Source organism: Gastrolobium bilobum, unplaced genomic scaffold, assembly GCF_033153095.1.
Source record: "Gastrolobium bilobum isolate Gb01-03AN ecotype WA unplaced genomic scaffold, APGP_CSIRO_Gbil_v1 utg2933, whole genome shotgun sequence".
NCBI classification, from domain to species: Eukaryota; Viridiplantae; Streptophyta; class Magnoliopsida; order Fabales; family Fabaceae; genus Gastrolobium; species Gastrolobium bilobum.
Window position 1 is genome coordinate 171,870 of NW_026898380.1, and position 19,093 is coordinate 190,962.

The following is a 19,093-nucleotide window of genomic DNA, read 5'->3' on the forward strand; positions in this document are numbered from 1 at the left end:
AAAAAGAAAGAGTGTCAATTTACAATTCAATCAGACCTCTACCAGTACAAGTTTAAAACACAATAACACACACACACACCCCTCATAAAGGGCACTGCTATGTCTAGTACTTTTTTTAAATGGAAAATATAGTTTGCTGTATGTAAAAAGTGGAATGTTGCTTATTTCTTCCTTGAAGAATTTTATCCTCCCTAGGACATGTATTTTAATGAAATGATACTATTCAAGTGAAACTGCAAGGCTCACCAGCAAATCCCACCTTAGATTGTTTGGTATCATATATTACCCTTTGATTCCTCTGCTGATAATTCCCAACAATGCCGATTTCATATTCATCAGAAAGACTTGCAAGTGCCAAACAAACTAGCGAAGCATCCTTTTTTACCAAATAGAATATGCCAGTTACATCCACATTCAACTCAGCATTGTCCTCAAAATACATCCTTATGGTTGGTATGTTCACTTCCTGATAACCAGTGAGATTAAAGCATGTATCCAATATTGAAAACCCTGGTGCTGAAGGGAAACCAGAAAACTGTTTCGTGAACTCTTCCTTCACAGCCTTGTAGACAGATGGAGCTAGTCTCGTAATCACTGTCCCTGAATCAAGTAGTATCCCACCATTCCCAAAACCTGAAGCTTGCATAGCCACACCTCCAACATTTATCCCAGTGAGATTGAGTATATAAAAGTTGGATAACTGTGGATTAGGAAGCATCCTAGTGTAAGCAATGGGAGTAACATTTTTGAAAACTGCAGACTCATTACCTATAACTAATGATCCAGAAGCTTCAGCATCTGTTGAAGGTAAACAGTAAGAAAAAACTCCTCCAAATGTAGCTTTAGTTTGAGATATCACTGAGAGGTCACTTCTTCCCAAGCCTATTAGACCTGAGGTTCCTCCAAATAGACCTTTGTTGTTCCTACCACAACCAAACACAAAATTACTCACTGAAATACCTCCAAAACTGAGGTGCTCAACTCCCAATTCACCAGTAGTATAGGACCCATCACCATAGTTAACCACATAGTCACAAGTTGATGAATTGCTTCCACATGCTCCTGAATTTCCTGTAGCAAATGGGAGAGATTGACAAGTTGTTGAATTGCACAGAATTGATTGATAGGAAGGGGAGGTAGAAGGCTTGAATAAAGGTCCTTGTTGATTATAACATGACTCGCAAGGCTCACATTGGACCCATGTTAAGTCGCTTCCGGTGTCAACTATCATGGTCATGTTCTGGCCACCCAATCCCATAGTCACAATGTAGTTTAATGTTTGTAATTTTATACCAGAAGTTAATGGAACTTGAGCTTCCGAGGCATCTGCAATTTGGCTAGAGACCATTTTTCGAAATTGGTTTTGAATTGAACGAACAAGTAGACCATCCATCACCAACTGTTTCTTATGCCTTCTATTCCAATCAGTGTTTTTCTCTAAGCAGTGACCTCTGTCCTTCATTTCTAGTATAATAGCTCCTTTCTCTCTTCCTGAGAATTCAGAATATAAGGGATTTTATTTTAAATTGTAATTTAAAGAAAATATTTTTGTAAAGAACCAATTCAACCCAAAAGCTTAAGTTATTGGGTGAGGTTACATTAATGATTTTATATATCTCAACACGCCTCCTCACACGAGAGCCTACTAGACTTGAAGGGTGAACAATGTAGAAGCTCACCTACCTGTGCGAAGAAAGAAATTCCACTAGAAAGAAAGTGGGAGGCGATGAGGATAGAACCCGATGCACCGAAATTCTGACACCATGTAAAGAACCAATTCAACCCAAAAGCTTAAGTTATTGGGTGAGGTTACATTAATGATTTTATATATCTCAACTATTTTACCAATAGACACTATAATTCAATCTAGAGAAATGCAACGGCCTAGACAATGACATATGCTCTAAATAATTAAAGCCTCTTAATCTCAACTTTAAGAATCAGACAGACAATCTTAGAGAGAGACCAATGATGAATGTTTTCTTTTAAGGAAAAGAGAAAGCATTGTTAGATCCTAACAGTACAAACAAAAGAAGTTTTGATAAATATAAAGAGATCTCCAAGTAGAAAGTGAAATAAAGCTCAGAAAATGTCCTGCAAAAATAACTAACAAGTTTTCATTTTCCTGCTAAACTCACTTGATTCCGGGAGCAGGCAGCCCGGGATAGTACCATGTTGCTGTTTTCTCTGCAACTTTTTGACGTTGAAGGTCTTCTCTTCAAAAGAGTGAACGCCATTTGCAAAGATGAGGTAAAGAGAAGCAAGGGAGAGAAAGGATGCCAACATAGCCATTGCCTTCACCATTGGTGGGGGATGGTAAGGAACCGTGCAAGAAGAAAATTTTGTAAAGAGAGGTAGAAAGAAATTAAGGAATGTAAAGGAGAAGAAAGATTGAAAGGCAGATATAGGGATAAAGGCCTAAGATGGAGATTCTGAGTGATGGATTTTGGCATGAGAACAAAGAGGAAGGGGCTGGCTAAGAGACCCCACTTGTGCATGAGAAATTATTGGGGTTTCACGTGCACATATTGAGAAAATAAAACAAGTGCTATGTTTTTTGTTGTTGGTGGTGTAGTGGGTCGAGGGGAATAAGTCTTTAGGTATGGCGTATGAGCACTCAAATTAACACTCACGTGTAATGTAATTTTCATAAATGTGTACATTTTAAACATGACTCATGCAACTTTTTACCTCTCACTTGTTCGAAGAAAGAAAGCGGAAGGGAGTGAGAATCGAACCCGGTACATCGAGACTCTGATATCATGTAAATAATCAATTCAACTCAAAAATTTAAGCTGTTGGGTGAAGTTACATTAATAATTTTATATATCTCAATTTACGGACTTTGGATTTTTTTTTTTCAATTATCTTATTGGTCTATTTAGCCCTCTTAAGATAAGATTCAGTACTCTTCATGGGATCAACTGTACAGTGTACTCACAACTTTCACACTAGACATGAGAGTCCACGGACCATAGAGAATGTCTCACCAATTGCTATTTAGTGCGTTTTGTAAACTCTCTTTAACTTTTTGGAAAATTTTATATTTTTATACAGCAAGGTGGGGCCCTAGTACATAATGTACTAGAGGTATAACATTGTATGCTAAAATATACTGCCGTTTGTAAAAAAAATAAATTATAAATATAATTTTTCCCGTATAATAATAAAATATCTGAAAAAAGTTTTTCAATATGAAATTGCTACCAATGAATGGGTAAGACACATGAATTCCTCAAGTCGAAAGTGACGAACATCGAAGTAAAAATTGCTTTCAAATAAAGGGTGTTAAATTTTGAGATACTTGTGCTTAATTGGAATGAGACGAATTCTTATTTGAGTGGTGATTATTTGAATAATTAAAAAGCCTACTAATCTTTTACGATGAATGAATGTAATGACACATTCTCACTACCTACCCCTTCACTTTTTATTGTATTTTCTCAAAAACATATGATAAAGGCCACTTACGAAGACCCTTCTCTCTTTCTTTTATAAAGTAAATATCATTTTGGTTATCAATAAAAAACACAAAACCTATTTTAATCCCTTAGAAGACATTTGGTAGAGGAGAAAAAAAAATTATTAGGAAATCACAATTACTGAAAATATGATGAGAAAGTAAATTTTCTGAAAAAGTTAAAAAAAAAATTATTTGGTAAGCTAAAATATTACTGAAAAAATTGGTTTAAGTTTCTTGAGTCTATATTTGGTTGAAAGTAAAATATCACTAGGAAAATAGGTTGAAAATACCAAAATAATCATTGCCTATCAAATTTTGGCACGTTATTTCAGGGATATTGTGTCCAAATTTTCGCTTCCCAATTTCTTGCTTCCCAACTAAATCAAAATATCATTTCTCTGGATGGTATTCTCAAGTGGTAATCTAAATAAAATTTTACACATAATATTACATTCCCATGCAAATCAGAACCTTAGTCAAATTTTTTGAAAACTCCTACCAAACATGATCTCCTTTGAATCTTATGAACTTTTCCGGGCAACAAAATAAAATTTTCCTACCAAACACATTCTTAGGGAAAAAAATCAACATTGGTCCTTTTTTAAGGATTAATGTGAGTATTTTTTGAATTTCTGATATACCATAATTTCAAAGAACTATAATTTTAGAAGAACCACAAATCGACTTTTGTTTTTAAGGGATTAAAATGGGTTATTGAGGAGTTTTATTAAAGATTTAAAGTCATCTACTTGACTACTTTGATTTAAAAGACAATATTTTGGACATCCACCACTTTCGACTTGGGGAATTCCCAGATGTGGCCCAGAGGAAGCACACAAGTCAATATCTTGTTATAGTGGCAATTGCATAATTAGTACAATAATTTGTGCGTGAAACTGCACCCACGGTTTATATGTATTTAAATGGCCTCAAAATTTCTTTTAATTAAATGTCTCGACTATAAGTTTCTAATGGCATTATATTATGGGAAATCCGATTGTCATGTAACATAACAATCAAAACATATCCTGCTCATATATCTAAAATCCCCCTTTTCTTTTATTTTTTTTTCTTTCTTTTTTTTAATTAGCCCCACCATAATTTTGTTTCTGCAGGAAAACTATTCATCGCTCACAGCATGAAAGCAAATCCCTTATATTATTATGATAATGTGTAAATTTGGTGTTTTCTGCGTAGTTTGAGATCATGCCATTGTCAAGCAAGTTGGCCATTGTTAAGCGAATAGTTGTAGACAAAGTCAAATATACAAAGGGAGATATCAAGGGAAATCCATGAATGTGACTAAGAAATCCATGTATGTGACATTTTTTATATAATTTTTTTATGGGAAATAGAAGTATAATGTTGTATGAAAGTGTTTAGGTTATGTTATAGAGATAGAGATTATGGTACCCACACTTTTTTATTTTTTTGGTTTTTGAAAACAAGTGTGGGTCCCACAATTTCTATCTCTATAACATAACTTAAACACTCTCCTACAACATTATACTTTTTTTCCCCATTTTTTATATAATGCCTAGTTAATTTATGAGTTTTATTTTTCTCATATTTTGTCTCATGCAACACTTAAAAAAGTGGATGGGACCTACTAAAAAAGAGAGAAAACAAAAATATGAGTCTCACCCACTTTTTTATGTGTTGCATGAGACAAATTGTCTCATACAACATGAAAAAATAAAACCCTTAATTTATATTTAAGAATCTAATGGTTTACATTACTTTTAAACCCAAATATATGTATTCAATAGCCTAAGTTCTTATGCATATATTTAGGCAGAGATAACGGGAAAAAGCAGGTAGAGGTATGCAAAGTTGCAAACTTAGAGTCCGTTTGGATGAGTTTTTTTTTTTTTCAAAAACTACTTTTTTTAAGAAAAAAAAGCACTTCTCAAAAAAAGTCTGTTTGTATGCCTGCTTTTAAAAAAAAGCAGAAGTCATAAATAAAGTCAAAAACTTACTTTTTTTGAAAGCTAAAAATTTTAGCTTCTCAAAAAAACAGAAGTCAAAAGTCAAATATTTTTTTCAAAAATCAAATGTTTTTCTAAAAATCTAAATAGCTGTAGTTTTTATAAAAAGTACTTTTAAAATAAGAAAGTGACAAAAAAGATTTTTTTAAAAAGTGAATACAAACGGGCCTTAGTGGAGGAAGAGCTGGAATTAGCATGCCCATCCATTCTGGTGCCAGTTTCTTAGAGAGCTGGAAATGACAAAATAAACAGCGGAATAATAGAATACCATATCAAATAAAACGGAGAAGAGAAGGAAGGAAAAAGGCAAAGCAATAATTGTTATAAGGAAAATTGTTTATCCGTTTAAATGACACAACTTATATCTTTTCACTCTCACAAAAAAAGTGGAACCCACGCCTTTATGTTTTTTGTCAACTCTCTTTCTTCCTTCATCTATTTATTTCTCTCTCTTAAAATGACACAACTTTACGTCCTTTAAAAATGACACACACTTTACACATTGTTATAAGATAAAATATTAAACTATTGGAGCTTGTTGGGAATAAAAACAACGGAACTTCCAATGTTAGCCCCAAAGCCCAATATTATATGGCTGTGGTTGTATCACTGGGTCTTGCATGATAGAATAGCCAAAATTCTCAGCATACAAATGTTGGTTGCTGCAGGTTACTCATTGCTTTGAAAATATTTTCTCTAATAAAGACTGATGTCCCTGTTCAGTAAACACCACATATTCGCACATTATGATTGCTCTGGTAGGGTCTTGGACTTTTATATTATTTTTTAGTCATAAAATTATTTTTCGAAGCATTTAACAGCGTGGAGTTGTAGGGGAAATTTCTTCAAAGTGCCATACGCAATCACACTGAACATTATGCAAAAGTGGTGAAGATTGATGATATATGTGAGAAACTGAAAGTGATGAGTACGTATTCAATTACTTCAAGATTTATCTTCTATACTGCTCTCCTGGTTATGAAGATAGAAAAAGCATAATGAAGAATGATCTCTGCCTAAGCTTCTGCATGGTGATAAATTTCGGTCTTGATAAATCTCTTCGCTTCTGCTTGATAAAATTACCTTATAATTAATGTAGATTGCAGAGTTTGGTAGGAAAGATTATGACTAACCATGTAAATTAAAAAAACGGAGTAATAATATCAATATCACCTTTACTTCAAGTTAATTAGGACCGGATTGATAAATCCAAACAAAAAATAAGAAAACATCAAGGGAAATAAATAAATAAATAAATAAATAAACATATATATATATATATATATATATATATATATTGAAAAAATTAAAAATGAATTTGAAAAATAAGTAGTGTCCGCCGTTTTATGTATTGGATTCTCTGTTCTGCACATCATATTTACCAAAACTAGGACTCCATCACATGCGCCAACTTTGAACCCCAGACTCGGTTGTTCTCACTCTTCACGTTCAGTTCTGTTTTACCACTATCTTTTCGAATGGATTTGCTACGATACTCGTAATGATATTATAGCCAAACTAAGTTGTTTAATATTTATTAATGGTTGCTTTTATCATAAAATTTTATTAAATATAACTAACAAATAAAGACTAGTGCCTAATTTTGAGTGCCCCAGTCACTTTAAAGAATAGACAGGCAATGAAATAATACTGAATGCATATGAATGAAATTTCCTTTTTGCCCTTAAATTGACCCACTAATTTATTAAACATCATCCGTTCCTCAAAAGTACATGGCGCCATAGATATTATGAAAAGAAAAGTATTTATTATACATCACTAAATCCCTCACATCTCTCACATTTAAATAAATGAAAGAATTATGAAACTGGTGTATACAAAACACGATGAGACTATTTCAAATAATAATCTATTAGATGTGAGTTGATGTGTGCAGAAGTGTGTATATGTGACATTTATTCTATTATAATAACCTCAATAGCTACATACTCAGACATGACAGATCAAATATGATGTATAATATAATAAAAACCTTCACTACGATATACTCAAATCATAACCTACTACTCCAAAATGCTGTTTTTCTTTTTCTTTTTCTTTTTTTACTATCGAAGAACTTTTGAGATCAAAATGGAAGTACTCAAAAAGTAAGGCTAAATTCACGACTCGGGAAGAGCACAAGGAATGCATGGAGGATCTTTAGATTGGTCATCAGGGGTTATTCGCTCCAAGCAATACTCGTGAAAGGTGTGGCCACATGATAGGACAGCAGCAGCAGGCGGAACAGGTGGCTGGAAAATTGGCCCTTCTGATGTGTAGGAGAGATCCCTCTTGCACAACAAGCATTTATATCCAATCGGTTCAGGTGTTTTGTCTGATGAACCAGCATAAAGTTTGCACACATTAGATAGACATAATTTGTAATACTCCACAAAATCAATATCTACAAAGGCACCAGCCTGTTACTTTTTCACCGTAAATTAAAGTTCATATACAAATGTTTAGATCTAAAAATTTATCTGTTTTTTTTTTTCTTTTCCTCGAGCTAGAAGTAATTGGTAGAATTAATTCATATATATTGATGGACCGGAATTTAAAGGAAAGGCCGAGATCTGGCCAGGGGGACAAAAGGAAGTTGTAAAGTATGTGGGCAAAATAAAAGAAGCTCCAAAACAATACCTTCATATTTGACGTAATTGGGAGCAATACTGGGAGCAGATGGCATAATAGAAGCCCTCAAACGTTGGTGAGCCAGAGACTGGGCTATCAGTTGCCGGTTTGGAAGACGTAAAACATCGGATGAGGGGTGGAAAGATGAGATTCTCCTGTCATTGGGTGGGAGAAATGGAGCTGTGTGCATTAAAGAAGGAATTGTCTGGGCTGTGTTTTGGGCTGATAGAGCTGATTTAGTCCAAGTCGTAGAGAGCAATGGAGGAACAAAAGAGTGAGTAGCTTGGGGTGTGAGAGATTGGGCTGTGTGGACCAAGGGAGGAATTGCTTGAGGTGTATTTGGGACCGACGGAGGCAATCTGGTCCAGGTTGGAATTGATGGATGAATTAAAGGCTGAGTTGGTAGAGTCTTCCTGCGTTGATCCTGTACAGTGGATGGCGGTGGTTGGGAAGCAGCCCTCTTTAGAGATGGCATAATAGATGACCTTGTAACTTGAGCAGTTATATTTCCCTTCCCAGTTTGCATTCCTAGATATGAAAAAGTTAGTTTATTGCTGTCATTGTATAAAAATAAAGAGATTTCCACGAGTGATTGATATCATAATATGTTTAAGGTAATCACCAGAAGAGCGTGGTCCAAGATGAGAGTTTGATCGCTGAATAGAACCAACTACCTGAGGTTGACCATGATTACCTACAGGAGGCCATGAATCTTGATTAAATAAATAACAGATCACTCACACCTGCAATTTTTTTCTTTTAAGAACTACAAATATGAAATATCTGTCTATATGCATAAATGAAATACTGTCATTGACACATTACACCGTAGAGAAAACAATCACGGAATCACCACATTGCCAGGCCTCTTGGTGATACTTAGTCGTGCCTCAATTGTCAAGTTTCACAAGAAATAAATAAAGTTTTCATCCATACCCCCTAAACTTGAGGGCAGGAAGCCCCATAAGTTAAACTAGGTAGAGAAGTTTGTAAAAACCCATAAGCTATATTCCTTAGACACATAGGTGATACTGTTAAATGAACATCTTTGAGCTCAAACATACTAATCCACTAGTGTATCACATGTGATGCAACACTCTTTTCCCATCCCCTCCCCCTTCAAAGGATGGTCACATTTGATCCTCAATAACAAACTCATTTGAATCATTCAAGCACAAGAAAGCAATGACTTGGCAAAAAAACAGTAAGAGGTTCCACATGAGTGGATGAGATCCCTTCAGCAACTTCAGAATGCAGTTTGTTTTACAGCAAACTCAAAATGATGTTTGTTTCACTCTCTTTTTTACGTAAAATAAAGAATAAAAAGATAATTCAGAAATCAGAAGATATGGGCAAACAATTTTATATATTTCAAAAAAAAATGTCTATAAAAAGATAATTCAAAAATCAGCAGATATGGGCAAACAATTTTATATATTTCAAAAAAATGTCTGAGTGAATTATTTGTTTGCTAAAGATCAGAGGCAGATAATTTATTTCTGCTGAATATTATACAAAGATAATAAATGGAAGAATGTGGTCTACCTGTACTTGAAAAGATAAAGCTCAAAACTACAATAAAAACACAAGTAGCTTCAAAAAGGAATCTTTTAAGACCAATGAAAAATAGTCAGTTAATTTGGAAATAGATATGATGCAACACCGACCCCAACTAGTTTGGGGTAAAGGTGACGACAGTGACATTAATGTTGATATGATGCAACTCACAAGAACAAAGGGGTGTTCAAAGCGAAAGGATAAATTCCACTAAGTATCAAGAAAACTACTAAAGATGATCAAATGCATATCTGCTTATTAAGAATGGGATGAAATTTAAGGAGATGAGACATATATCAATGTTTATGAACAGAGGAATTTAGTAGTACAACACATACTTGAAGGATCCTGTACTCTGGCACTTCTAGTGGCCGTGACTAAAGGAGGACTGACGAAAAACTGTGATGAGAAACTCCCATTATTTTCAGGTAATAGCTCAGAAGGTGACTGATCAGTTACCATTCCAATTGAAGAGGGAACTAGCTGTCCTTTCACCCTGCTTTGTTCACTGTCACAAGGCATAGTTTGACTGCCAACAAATGGCATCGAAGGTAGAACCATGCATCTTTCAAAGCCATTTGTGTGACCCACATCTGCAAATTCCCTTCCCGTGTCTTTCACCCGTCCAAGACCTAAATCCCAGTTGACGTGACTTAAATAAGTGTTTTGATCACCAGCAGCTGGCCTTTGGAAAACATATGATGGTGCCATACGTAAGCCAGGTCTAGAATCTAACAAAACTTCATGATCGCCAGTATGTACTATATCAGATACACTTCCACTGTTGTTCTGAAAACCAGAAAAGGTATCATTCATGTCTAAACCAGAATTCAAGAAACTTCTGCTACCCAGTTGATTGTGATAAGTATTGACTGGAGGAAGAAATGCCCCCTCAGAATTACCAGTCACATTGATTTTTGGCATTACACTATTGGATTTGTACTCTCTGTTACTTCCAGAACCAACAGACATAAATCTTTCATCATGTTTTCTGGGGGCAAGTGATGGTTCTCCACCACCTTGACTTGGATTAAACGGTGACATTCCCAAATTCATATTTAGCAGAGGCAAAGCAATATTACCACTCATTGTCATTCCACTAGGGTTGAGCATTCGTGGTCTGCTGGCCGAACTATCACTTGGAGTCACACATTTTCCACCACTGTCAGGCTTATCAAAACTATTTAGATTGAAGGCAGCATTCATCGTATCATCAGGGACTATTGGATTATCATGCTTTTTATATTGATGTGGCCACCCTATGTATCCTTCTGGACATGGAAAACCTGAATCTGGTCTGCATGGAAGGGGTTTATCTTCTTCTTCTCCGTATGGGTAATTATGGTCCATCTGGAAATTCTGACAACTTTGGAACTGGGAGGAGTCAATTGTCGAATTATGTCCAGCTGGTTCGTCTTTATAATATTGAGATGTTTCATTCATATTCCAGTGAGGAAAAGGAGAAACTGAAACCACAGATAGAGGGATGGCTGTATCACTACGGTGACAATCACCAGCAATCCTGTCACTGTTACCAGAATCAGTGTTCATCAAACTGAATCCAAGTTCTTCATTCCTTTGTGTCATGGCAACAGTAGAGGCATATTCTCATTCTTTCAGTTGTCAAACATGGACAATTCTGTCCTAAAAAGGAAGAAAGATGACTAGTAAAAAAGTTAACTCTGAAAAATGAAAATTCATACATGTTGAGGATAACCAAAAGTTACAGTCCACAGATTGCCAGTGACTGTGCTATGCATCTCATACACAGAAACAGCAAAGATAAATATATTACATTCCTACGAGCAAGCACAAAAATCAAGAAATTACCGAATAATTCACATAAACCCATGGAAACTCTAAATGTGTGCCTCCCAATTCGCATGCTCCCCACTCTTTAGAATATTGAAATCAAGGACAACAAGAAGCAAGCAGAGGTACTAGACGCTACACAGAAACCTCAAAAAAGCAAGCTTCACTTTGAAAATATAAAAGAAAAAGAAAAAGAAAACCGAAAAATCAGTGGAGGGTAACTAAATCTTGTAAATTTCCATAAAACAAGTCACTGTAATTCCCCCGAAGTTTATGCCCATCTCAGATATGTAAGTACAACGGAGAAAAGAAATCAATGATAGTCAGCACCATGAAAAAAACTTAATCTTACTTGCAAAACAACCATTCAGCCGTTCAGAACCAAACAAGACAGCATCCAAATCTGTAAGGTAGAAAAACCTAAAATCGTGAAGAAATCCAGTATATATAAAATTAAAAATAAAAACTAGTTAGAGAAAGCGAAGACGTTGAAGGTGGAATCGAACTCAATCACTGAATTAAAAACAAAGCTATTGACGATAAATTCTTGAGTCCAGGGACGACAAAACAAGATGAAATCAGAAAGAAGAGTATAAAATAGAAACGAGAAAGAGAGGGATGTTAGGGATAGCATACCAGTTGCGGTGATGGTGAATGAAAGAAATTGGGGTTCTGGCGCCCTAGCTATGTAGGGCTGTGAGTTTGGGGAGCCTGAGATTTTAAACGGTTCGGTGTGGGGTCTACAAAGTAGACCCATGTTATAAGACCCAATTTAATCTCTTAAAAAAAAAGTTGACTCGTGATTCTTTTAAATTTCAAAGTAGACCCATGTTAGTCCTTTTGAGGGATTAATGTAGGTCTTTTTGAATTTCAGAGGATTATGATTTTGATTATCTGGGTCTATTTTTTAATTCTGAGGGATCACGAGCAGACTTTTTTTCCCTAAGAGATTAAATTAAGGCCCGTAATTTTTATTGAGGACCCAAAATGTTAGGGGTGTTCGCAGTCTGGATTGGATCGGTTTTAAAGCAAAAAACCATATGATCCAATTCCTTCGGTTTGGTCATTACATCATCCGATCGGTTTGAATTTTTTTTCAAATCCGATCCAATTTTTTTTGGTTTGGATTGGATCGATTTTCGGTTTTTTGAAAAACCAAAAAAACAGAACTTATAAGAATTATTTTTAGAAAAAATGATGAGTATTATTTGTCATGGATCCTTTGTATTGGTAGTAGCAGAAAATTTTGGCAATACCGTAGTAATAAGTTTTCCAAAATCACTAATAAAAAAAATTATTGATCGATGTTCTAATAAAAAAAGTAATGAATTCTTTTACAGAAATCACTGCTTGACTACTTATAAATTATAATGGTTGCGAAAGTGGCCACTATGAACACTAGCCAAAACACACCTTCTCCAAAAAACTTAACCATATATACTACATTAACGAAAGTAATCCAGAAATTCCATAACATAGTAAACTTAAAACATTAAACTGAATTCTTCTTACCCATAAATAGATCATTGGCATGAATACTACAATAACAAAAAAAAATTTGGTAGAAAATAAGTTTGGATCGGTTTTCAACATCCAAACCGAAAACCGATCCAATCCAGTAAATATTTGCGGTTTTTTTCGGTTTTCGAATTTTCGGTTTTCGATTTTTCGGTTCGATTTCTGCGGTTTGAATCGGTTTGGATCGATTTATGAACACCCCTACAAAATGTTCTATTGTAACAGTTTAGTTGACTCTTGATTACTTTTTTTATATTAAGTTAAAGTTTTCTATTTTTTTTTTGTTTATATTCTTTTGTAATTTAATATATTCAAAAAAAATTAAATTTTTTTTCCTTTATTCTTTTATTCTAAGTGTGCAGACATTAAAAAACATTTCTAGGTCCGATATTGCATATATAAGTATGACAGTCCTTCTTCATTTTTTATTGAATAGATGTACTGAGTGAATAGTACAACAATAGTACCATAGATATTTCCCCTACCATCTCTAATGGGAAACTTCATACTTCACGCCAATATTATCAAAATCGAATTGATACCTAAAAACGAAAGAGAATGGTGCAAATGTAAATAGTAGAATTATAAATAGTATAAACAATACGAAATGTAAAATTTTTATTATTCAAGATCAAGATAAAAATTTATATATATATATATATATATATATATATATATATATATATATATATATATGGGAGGGATCTTTTGACTCTAGAGTAAGATTTACAACTCTTACTCCTCATCTCAACCGTTGATTTCCGTCCATCTAACGGTTATTATTTATTTGAAATTAATAATTAATTAATTGGTATAGATAACCGTCAGATGAACGAAAATCAACGGTTGAGATGAGGAGTAAGAGTTGTAAGTCTTACTCCAGAGTCAAAAGATCTCTCCCCTATATATAAAAGTGAGTTGCCAGATTAGATTGTTTATGCTTTTGCTGTAAAAAAAATTTCTCTGTCACACTCACATAAAAGTGAGTGGGTCCTACTTTGAAAAAAAAAGAGTAAGAAGAAGTTAGTGAGATCCATTACTTTTATGTGAATTTGGCAGAGAAGCAAAAAAATTAAACACTTTTTTTTATTTGTGTCAATTATGTTCTTGGGATCTATACTCTTTCTTGCGTTTCATCTCTGCTACACAATTTAGTGATTTTATTCTGAGTTATATTTTCATGGAATTAGTATTTATATGTTTGTTTACAAAACAAAGAATATAGTGATTAATTTTCAAGTTTTATTTCATGGAATTGCCGCCATTTTCTTTCAAGTAGGTGGGATTAGTGTGATTCCATGTTTCATAGAATCAAATTTTAATATAACTTGTCCATATTTATTTTACACAATAAGTATTATCCTTTAAAAATAATATTCTAAATTTCAAAATAATTTTTATTTAATGTTTTACGTTAAAATTACATTTGAGTAGATTACATCTTCATTTCATTTAGTGAAAATATCATTAGATAAAGATAAAAAAAAAAAAAAAAAAACTAACATTTCCCGTGGCTTGAAAAGTAATAAATAATTTAAAATAAATGATATATTTCTAGCAATTTCGGAGGATTATTACCATATTATTCTCTGTTTAGTGTTTACTATTATTATTATTATTATTATTTTAATGGGTAACGGGTATCCGTAGAGCTGTTTAAGAAATACTTGATGCTTTTTATAAATACATTATTTAATAACTAAATTATTTTAATTATTGAAAAAAGAAAATTAAAAAAAATATTTTAAATGATTTTATATTTTTATTTAATACTTCTCATTTTAATTTCTTAACTAATTATTGTATTCAAGAACATGAATAATTAATAACATCTTTTACAGAAGTCTTAATTAAGCCACTTCTCGTGGTCAACAGACAAAAGTTTGTTTGATTTTTTTTTTAAATTGAAGCACTTGAAACCGATGAGATCAGATCCGTTAATATTAAATCTCTCCATAAAAGATTCTGATACATAACATTAAACCGCCAGAAAAAAAAACTATTTAAGTATATAGACACATATATCACCAGTGTAATAATATAGACTCCCTTCTTTCTTGTGGATTAAGAATTCTCTCCTCTGGCTCCTCATCTTCTTGCGAAGCAGCGAAGGTTTGTTCTTGTCTCTTGTTCCTCCCAATTCTTTTTATTTGTGTATTATTATAATTGTGTTCTTGGGATCAGCAGTGTTTTCTTGATCATTTTCTTTCAATTTTTTTGATCATTTTCTTTCAAGAAAACAGTAGGATTAGTACTGTAATCTTGATCATTTTCTTTAAATATAACCAGCTGTCCCCTTTTTTTATTTTTGTTGTTCCACGGGTATCAATAATGTCTGTTCCACGACTATCAGCTGTCCCCTTTTCTGTTTCTTGTTTCTTATTTGATTCCGCGTTATTATAATTGAGTTTTCTTTTTATTTCTTGATCATTTTCTTTCAAGAAAACAGTAGGATTAGTACTGTAATCTTGATCATTTTCTTTAAATATAACCAGTTGTCCCCTGTTTTGAATTTTTGTTGTTAAACGGGTATCAATAATGTGTGTTCTTATTTGATTCCACGTTATTAATTCCATATTTCAACCGATGCAACGATTTCACGATCTTAACTGAATTGCTAATTAATGTTACCACCTAACGGACACTCTTGCAGGATGGAAAACAAGAAAAGAAAACTCATGAGCCCTGTAGATTGGTCCAAGATGCCAACTGACATCATAGAGACGATTTACAAGGATTTAGAATTTCCTGATCAAGCTCGATTTGGCAGCGTATGCAAGGGTTGGTATTCTTGTACCTACAACAAACCCCACCTTGCTGTTCCAAACAGTACCCCTTGGTTAATTGATAACAATGATCAAAGTTCAAAATACAATCTTGTTGTTAGTCCCTCTCATCGTCAGAAGGATTTTAAAATCTACAAACCATTTAGGCCTTTCCGTGATTCCTGCATTAAGGGATCTATCCAGGGCTGGTTAGTTATCAAATCTCAAGTCAAAATCTTTATTCTCAACTTGTTCTCAAAAGTTCGAATTGAACTCCTGCCTCGTACCACGATGCCGGTTTTCCTCAAGTCAAAGGGATACCGTGTTAGTGGCATGGACACTCCTGTGTCTTTCACAATTTCAACATGTGTCAATTCAAATCCTATCATGGCTGCAACTGTTACTTACGGTGGTGACTTGGTATGGTGCAAGATAGGATCTGACAAAGCATGGAAAGGCTATCGGGGTGATAAAGAATATGGGAATCTCACTTTTCACAAAGACAAACTTTATGCTATTACGCGAGACGGTACAAAAGTTGATATATTTCGAGTTGGAGTTGATGATGAATCATCAGTGCTCTTTTTGTTGCATAGTATAGATTCTAAGCAGTCAACCAAGAATCTATCAGATGCTAATTTGAAAGTATATTTGGTGGTGTCTAATGGAAGTGTTTTGGTTGTCAAGAGGTATTATCGTGATTTTGAATTTCGTGCGCCAACGATTGGCTTTGATGTTTTTAAGGTACAAGAAAACTGCACCCCACCCAGGCTCGTGAATGTGGACACCTTGGGAGAGCAAGATTTGTTTCTTGGTGAATTCAATTGTGAATCTCTTCCAGCTAAAGACTTTCTTGGAGTTCAAGAAGGCTGCATATACTTCACTGGCTACTCCGATAGCGGTTTTAAGTCTCTATTGGGAGCTTTCTCAGTTAAAGACAGACGTCTTCTTGATCCGCTTTATCTTACCAATATGGAATATCCAATTTGGGTCTTACCTAGGTTTGCATTTACGTGTAACTGCACCTGTCATGATTCTAGTCTATGGAAGCCCAAGAAAAAGAAAAAATATGTAAAGCGCAAAACTAATGTTGTGCGAATTTAATTTAGCTTGGGATTTGGATTTTGTGTACTTTGTGAAGAGATAAAAAAAAATTTATTAATGCAAATATTTTACATTGTTTTGTTTACTTTCTTGTTAGGTTTTATTCAACTGTAGAACATATCACAAGAGCCTATGAGTATGTGTCTTTGTGTTGTTCATGAGCAAGTCAAGTGAAGTAAAATAAAAGCATTCAGATCAAGTTTAGTTTACACGTCATTTCCATTATGTACGTCTTTTGGGTTTTCTTCGTGATTGTTTGTTTGCCTTCATTCGGGGTTGGCTATCTTGACCGAGTGTTATATTGTTTGGCACGCGTGTTACAGATAGGTTCTTTCTTATATAGAGAGTTGTGGTCTCTTCGCTTAACAATCCTCACCCGAGCTGTGGTCTCTTTCATGCTATTGATCACCTTTGAAAGGTGGACTACAATTTTCATATGATCGATTAGATTGTTGATTTTTTTAATGTCTTACCATATATATAAAAAAATTATGTTTCTCTTGTAGTAGGAATTAATTTTATCTTCAACACATATAAAAAATTGTGAGGAGCCATATGAAGAAAAGAGAGAAAAAAATAAAATATGGGTCCCACAACATTTTATATTATGTAAGTGATAAAATTTATTTCCTACAATTTGACAAGCATGATTCTTATAAAAAAACATATATTTTTTTGTAAAATATAAAAAACATATTAAAGGGAGAAAGGTATTCATGCTGCAATTCCTATTACCAATGATCTAATTAACTTTATAAATTATTCATGCTGTAATTTTTAAGAATTGTCGAATATATTTGATTCCTTTTTTGAAGTTGTACTCATCAGAGTATGGAAGAAAAATAATTGAGAGAGAAGGTATTAAAGGGTGCCGAATCTAGTGATACCATATACTTGCTTGAAACAAATACGTGCCACTTTAGATATTATGCATATTATTACTGTAAATATTATAATAAAAATCTATAACAAACTTGTCGATATTTAGTTACAGGTCGAACTATGTCCACGGCTCCTTTTACTGATCCTCATTTGTTCTCTCATGTTCTGGTCTTGTATATCTTTGCTTTTGAGTGTAGCTCTCACCGTGCATTAGGTACAAACCTCAACTGTCTCGAAGAGAGAGATGTCTAGCTCAATAGGTTAGTGTGTTATTTTTGGATCTAGGTTTTCTCTCTAAGGTATCTATGAGTTAAATACCTTTGAATTTAGCAGATCAATATGCATAAAGGAAAAAAAAGAAAGCTTTCGCCAAAGGAGTGGTGTGTGCATAGTGACAACATAACTTTAATAGATAGAGAATAGTCATACATGTAGACTTTACCTCTTATTTTTTGAGTTTACGTGTGAGTATTAGGATTCTGGACTTTTTGTGCCTCTTCTAGAACTGTAACACCCTGTATATATTCGGTTGTTATCATATTATCGTATTAAGCCACGCTTAATTTAAAAATGCGGAATATCTTTTTCTTTTCAATTATGACGTCACTATCATTAGCCAAGTTGAATTACTTAATTCTTTTCATAAAACATCGCCTGTATGTAAATTGCAAAAGACAGCTAACTGAAATACCTCAATATATAAATAGCATAAATGAGTCTCTAGTCATGGAACTACAACACGTACACCGGACAACCCTGATAGTTTATACAACTCAAGCTAAAAGGTACTAACATCAAAGCGGCATTGACAAACCTCATGCTCGCCAAATAAGGCAACACGCCCAACAAGAGTCTCAAATCAAATAACATAAGCATGGCAGAAAACATAAACAGCATCCAATATCTAGTCGTGTCAGCATATAGCATAAAATAGTCAACTAAGCTCCGGCCTCCTGCTGCTAGAGGCATCCTCCCCCAAGTTACCTGAACCTGAAATAAGCGTCGACCCCAAACGTGGGGTGAGATCTCTAAACAAGAAATCTCAGTAAGACAAGGGCTCCTCAAGGATCTTCCACCCCAAGCTCACTTACATGTGCAATATAAGTTCCAAAAACAGTTACACAGTATAAGTTCCAAAATAGTGCAATGCAGCAGATAATCATGTCATGTGTGTTATAAAAATTCTACTGATCAGAGAAGTGCAGGAATACGTCTATTACCCACACAGTACTAGCCCATATTGTACCCGCCCCCAGGACCACCCCATGGCTTCCTGACTAGGCGAAATGTAAGAACCCACACCGTTAATTAAGGAAATTAATCAGTTAATTATGAGTTTAATGAGATAATTCCACAATTGACCCTAATAATTA

The 19,093-nt window shown here is 34.1% G+C and overlaps 3 protein-coding genes across 4 annotated transcripts; 1 reads left to right on the forward strand and 2 right to left on the reverse strand.

Moving 5' to 3' along the window:
* Positions 1-223: 223 nt before the first annotated feature.
* LOC133315510 (aspartyl protease family protein At5g10770-like) lies at positions 224-2,292 on the reverse strand. The gene is made up of 2 exons (XM_061517147.1): positions 2,139-2,292; positions 224-1,491 (listed from the first exon to the last, which is right to left on the reverse strand). The coding sequence occupies exons 1-2, from the start codon at positions 2,290-2,292 to the stop codon at positions 224-226; spliced, it is 1,422 nt and encodes a 473-aa protein (XP_061373131.1).
* Positions 2,293-7,310: 5,018 nt separating this feature from the next.
* Positions 7,311-12,130, reverse strand: LOC133315495 (uncharacterized). Of its 2 annotated transcripts, none has more exons than XM_061517131.1 (6): positions 12,088-12,130; positions 11,804-11,854; positions 9,978-11,283; positions 8,705-8,776; positions 8,092-8,610; positions 7,311-7,786 (listed from the first exon to the last, which is right to left on the reverse strand). In XM_061517131.1, the coding sequence occupies exons 3-6, from the start codon at positions 11,224-11,226 to the stop codon at positions 7,572-7,574; spliced, it is 2,055 nt and encodes a 684-aa protein (XP_061373115.1). In that variant the 5' UTR covers positions 11,227-11,283; positions 11,804-11,854; positions 12,088-12,130; the 3' UTR covers positions 7,311-7,571. The 2 variants fall into 2 exon arrangements, with proteins under 2 accessions (XP_061373115.1, XP_061373114.1); XM_061517130.1 differs by having other exon boundaries at positions 9,978-11,278; positions 12,088-12,128.
* Positions 12,131-15,623: 3,493 nt separating this feature from the next.
* LOC133315513 (putative F-box protein At4g22660) lies at positions 15,624-16,838 on the forward strand. Its single transcript, XM_061517148.1, has one exon. It carries the CDS (start codon positions 15,624-15,626, stop codon positions 16,836-16,838), a length of 1,215 nt encoding a protein of 404 aa, XP_061373132.1.
* The last annotated feature ends 2,255 nt before the right edge of the window (positions 16,839-19,093 follow it).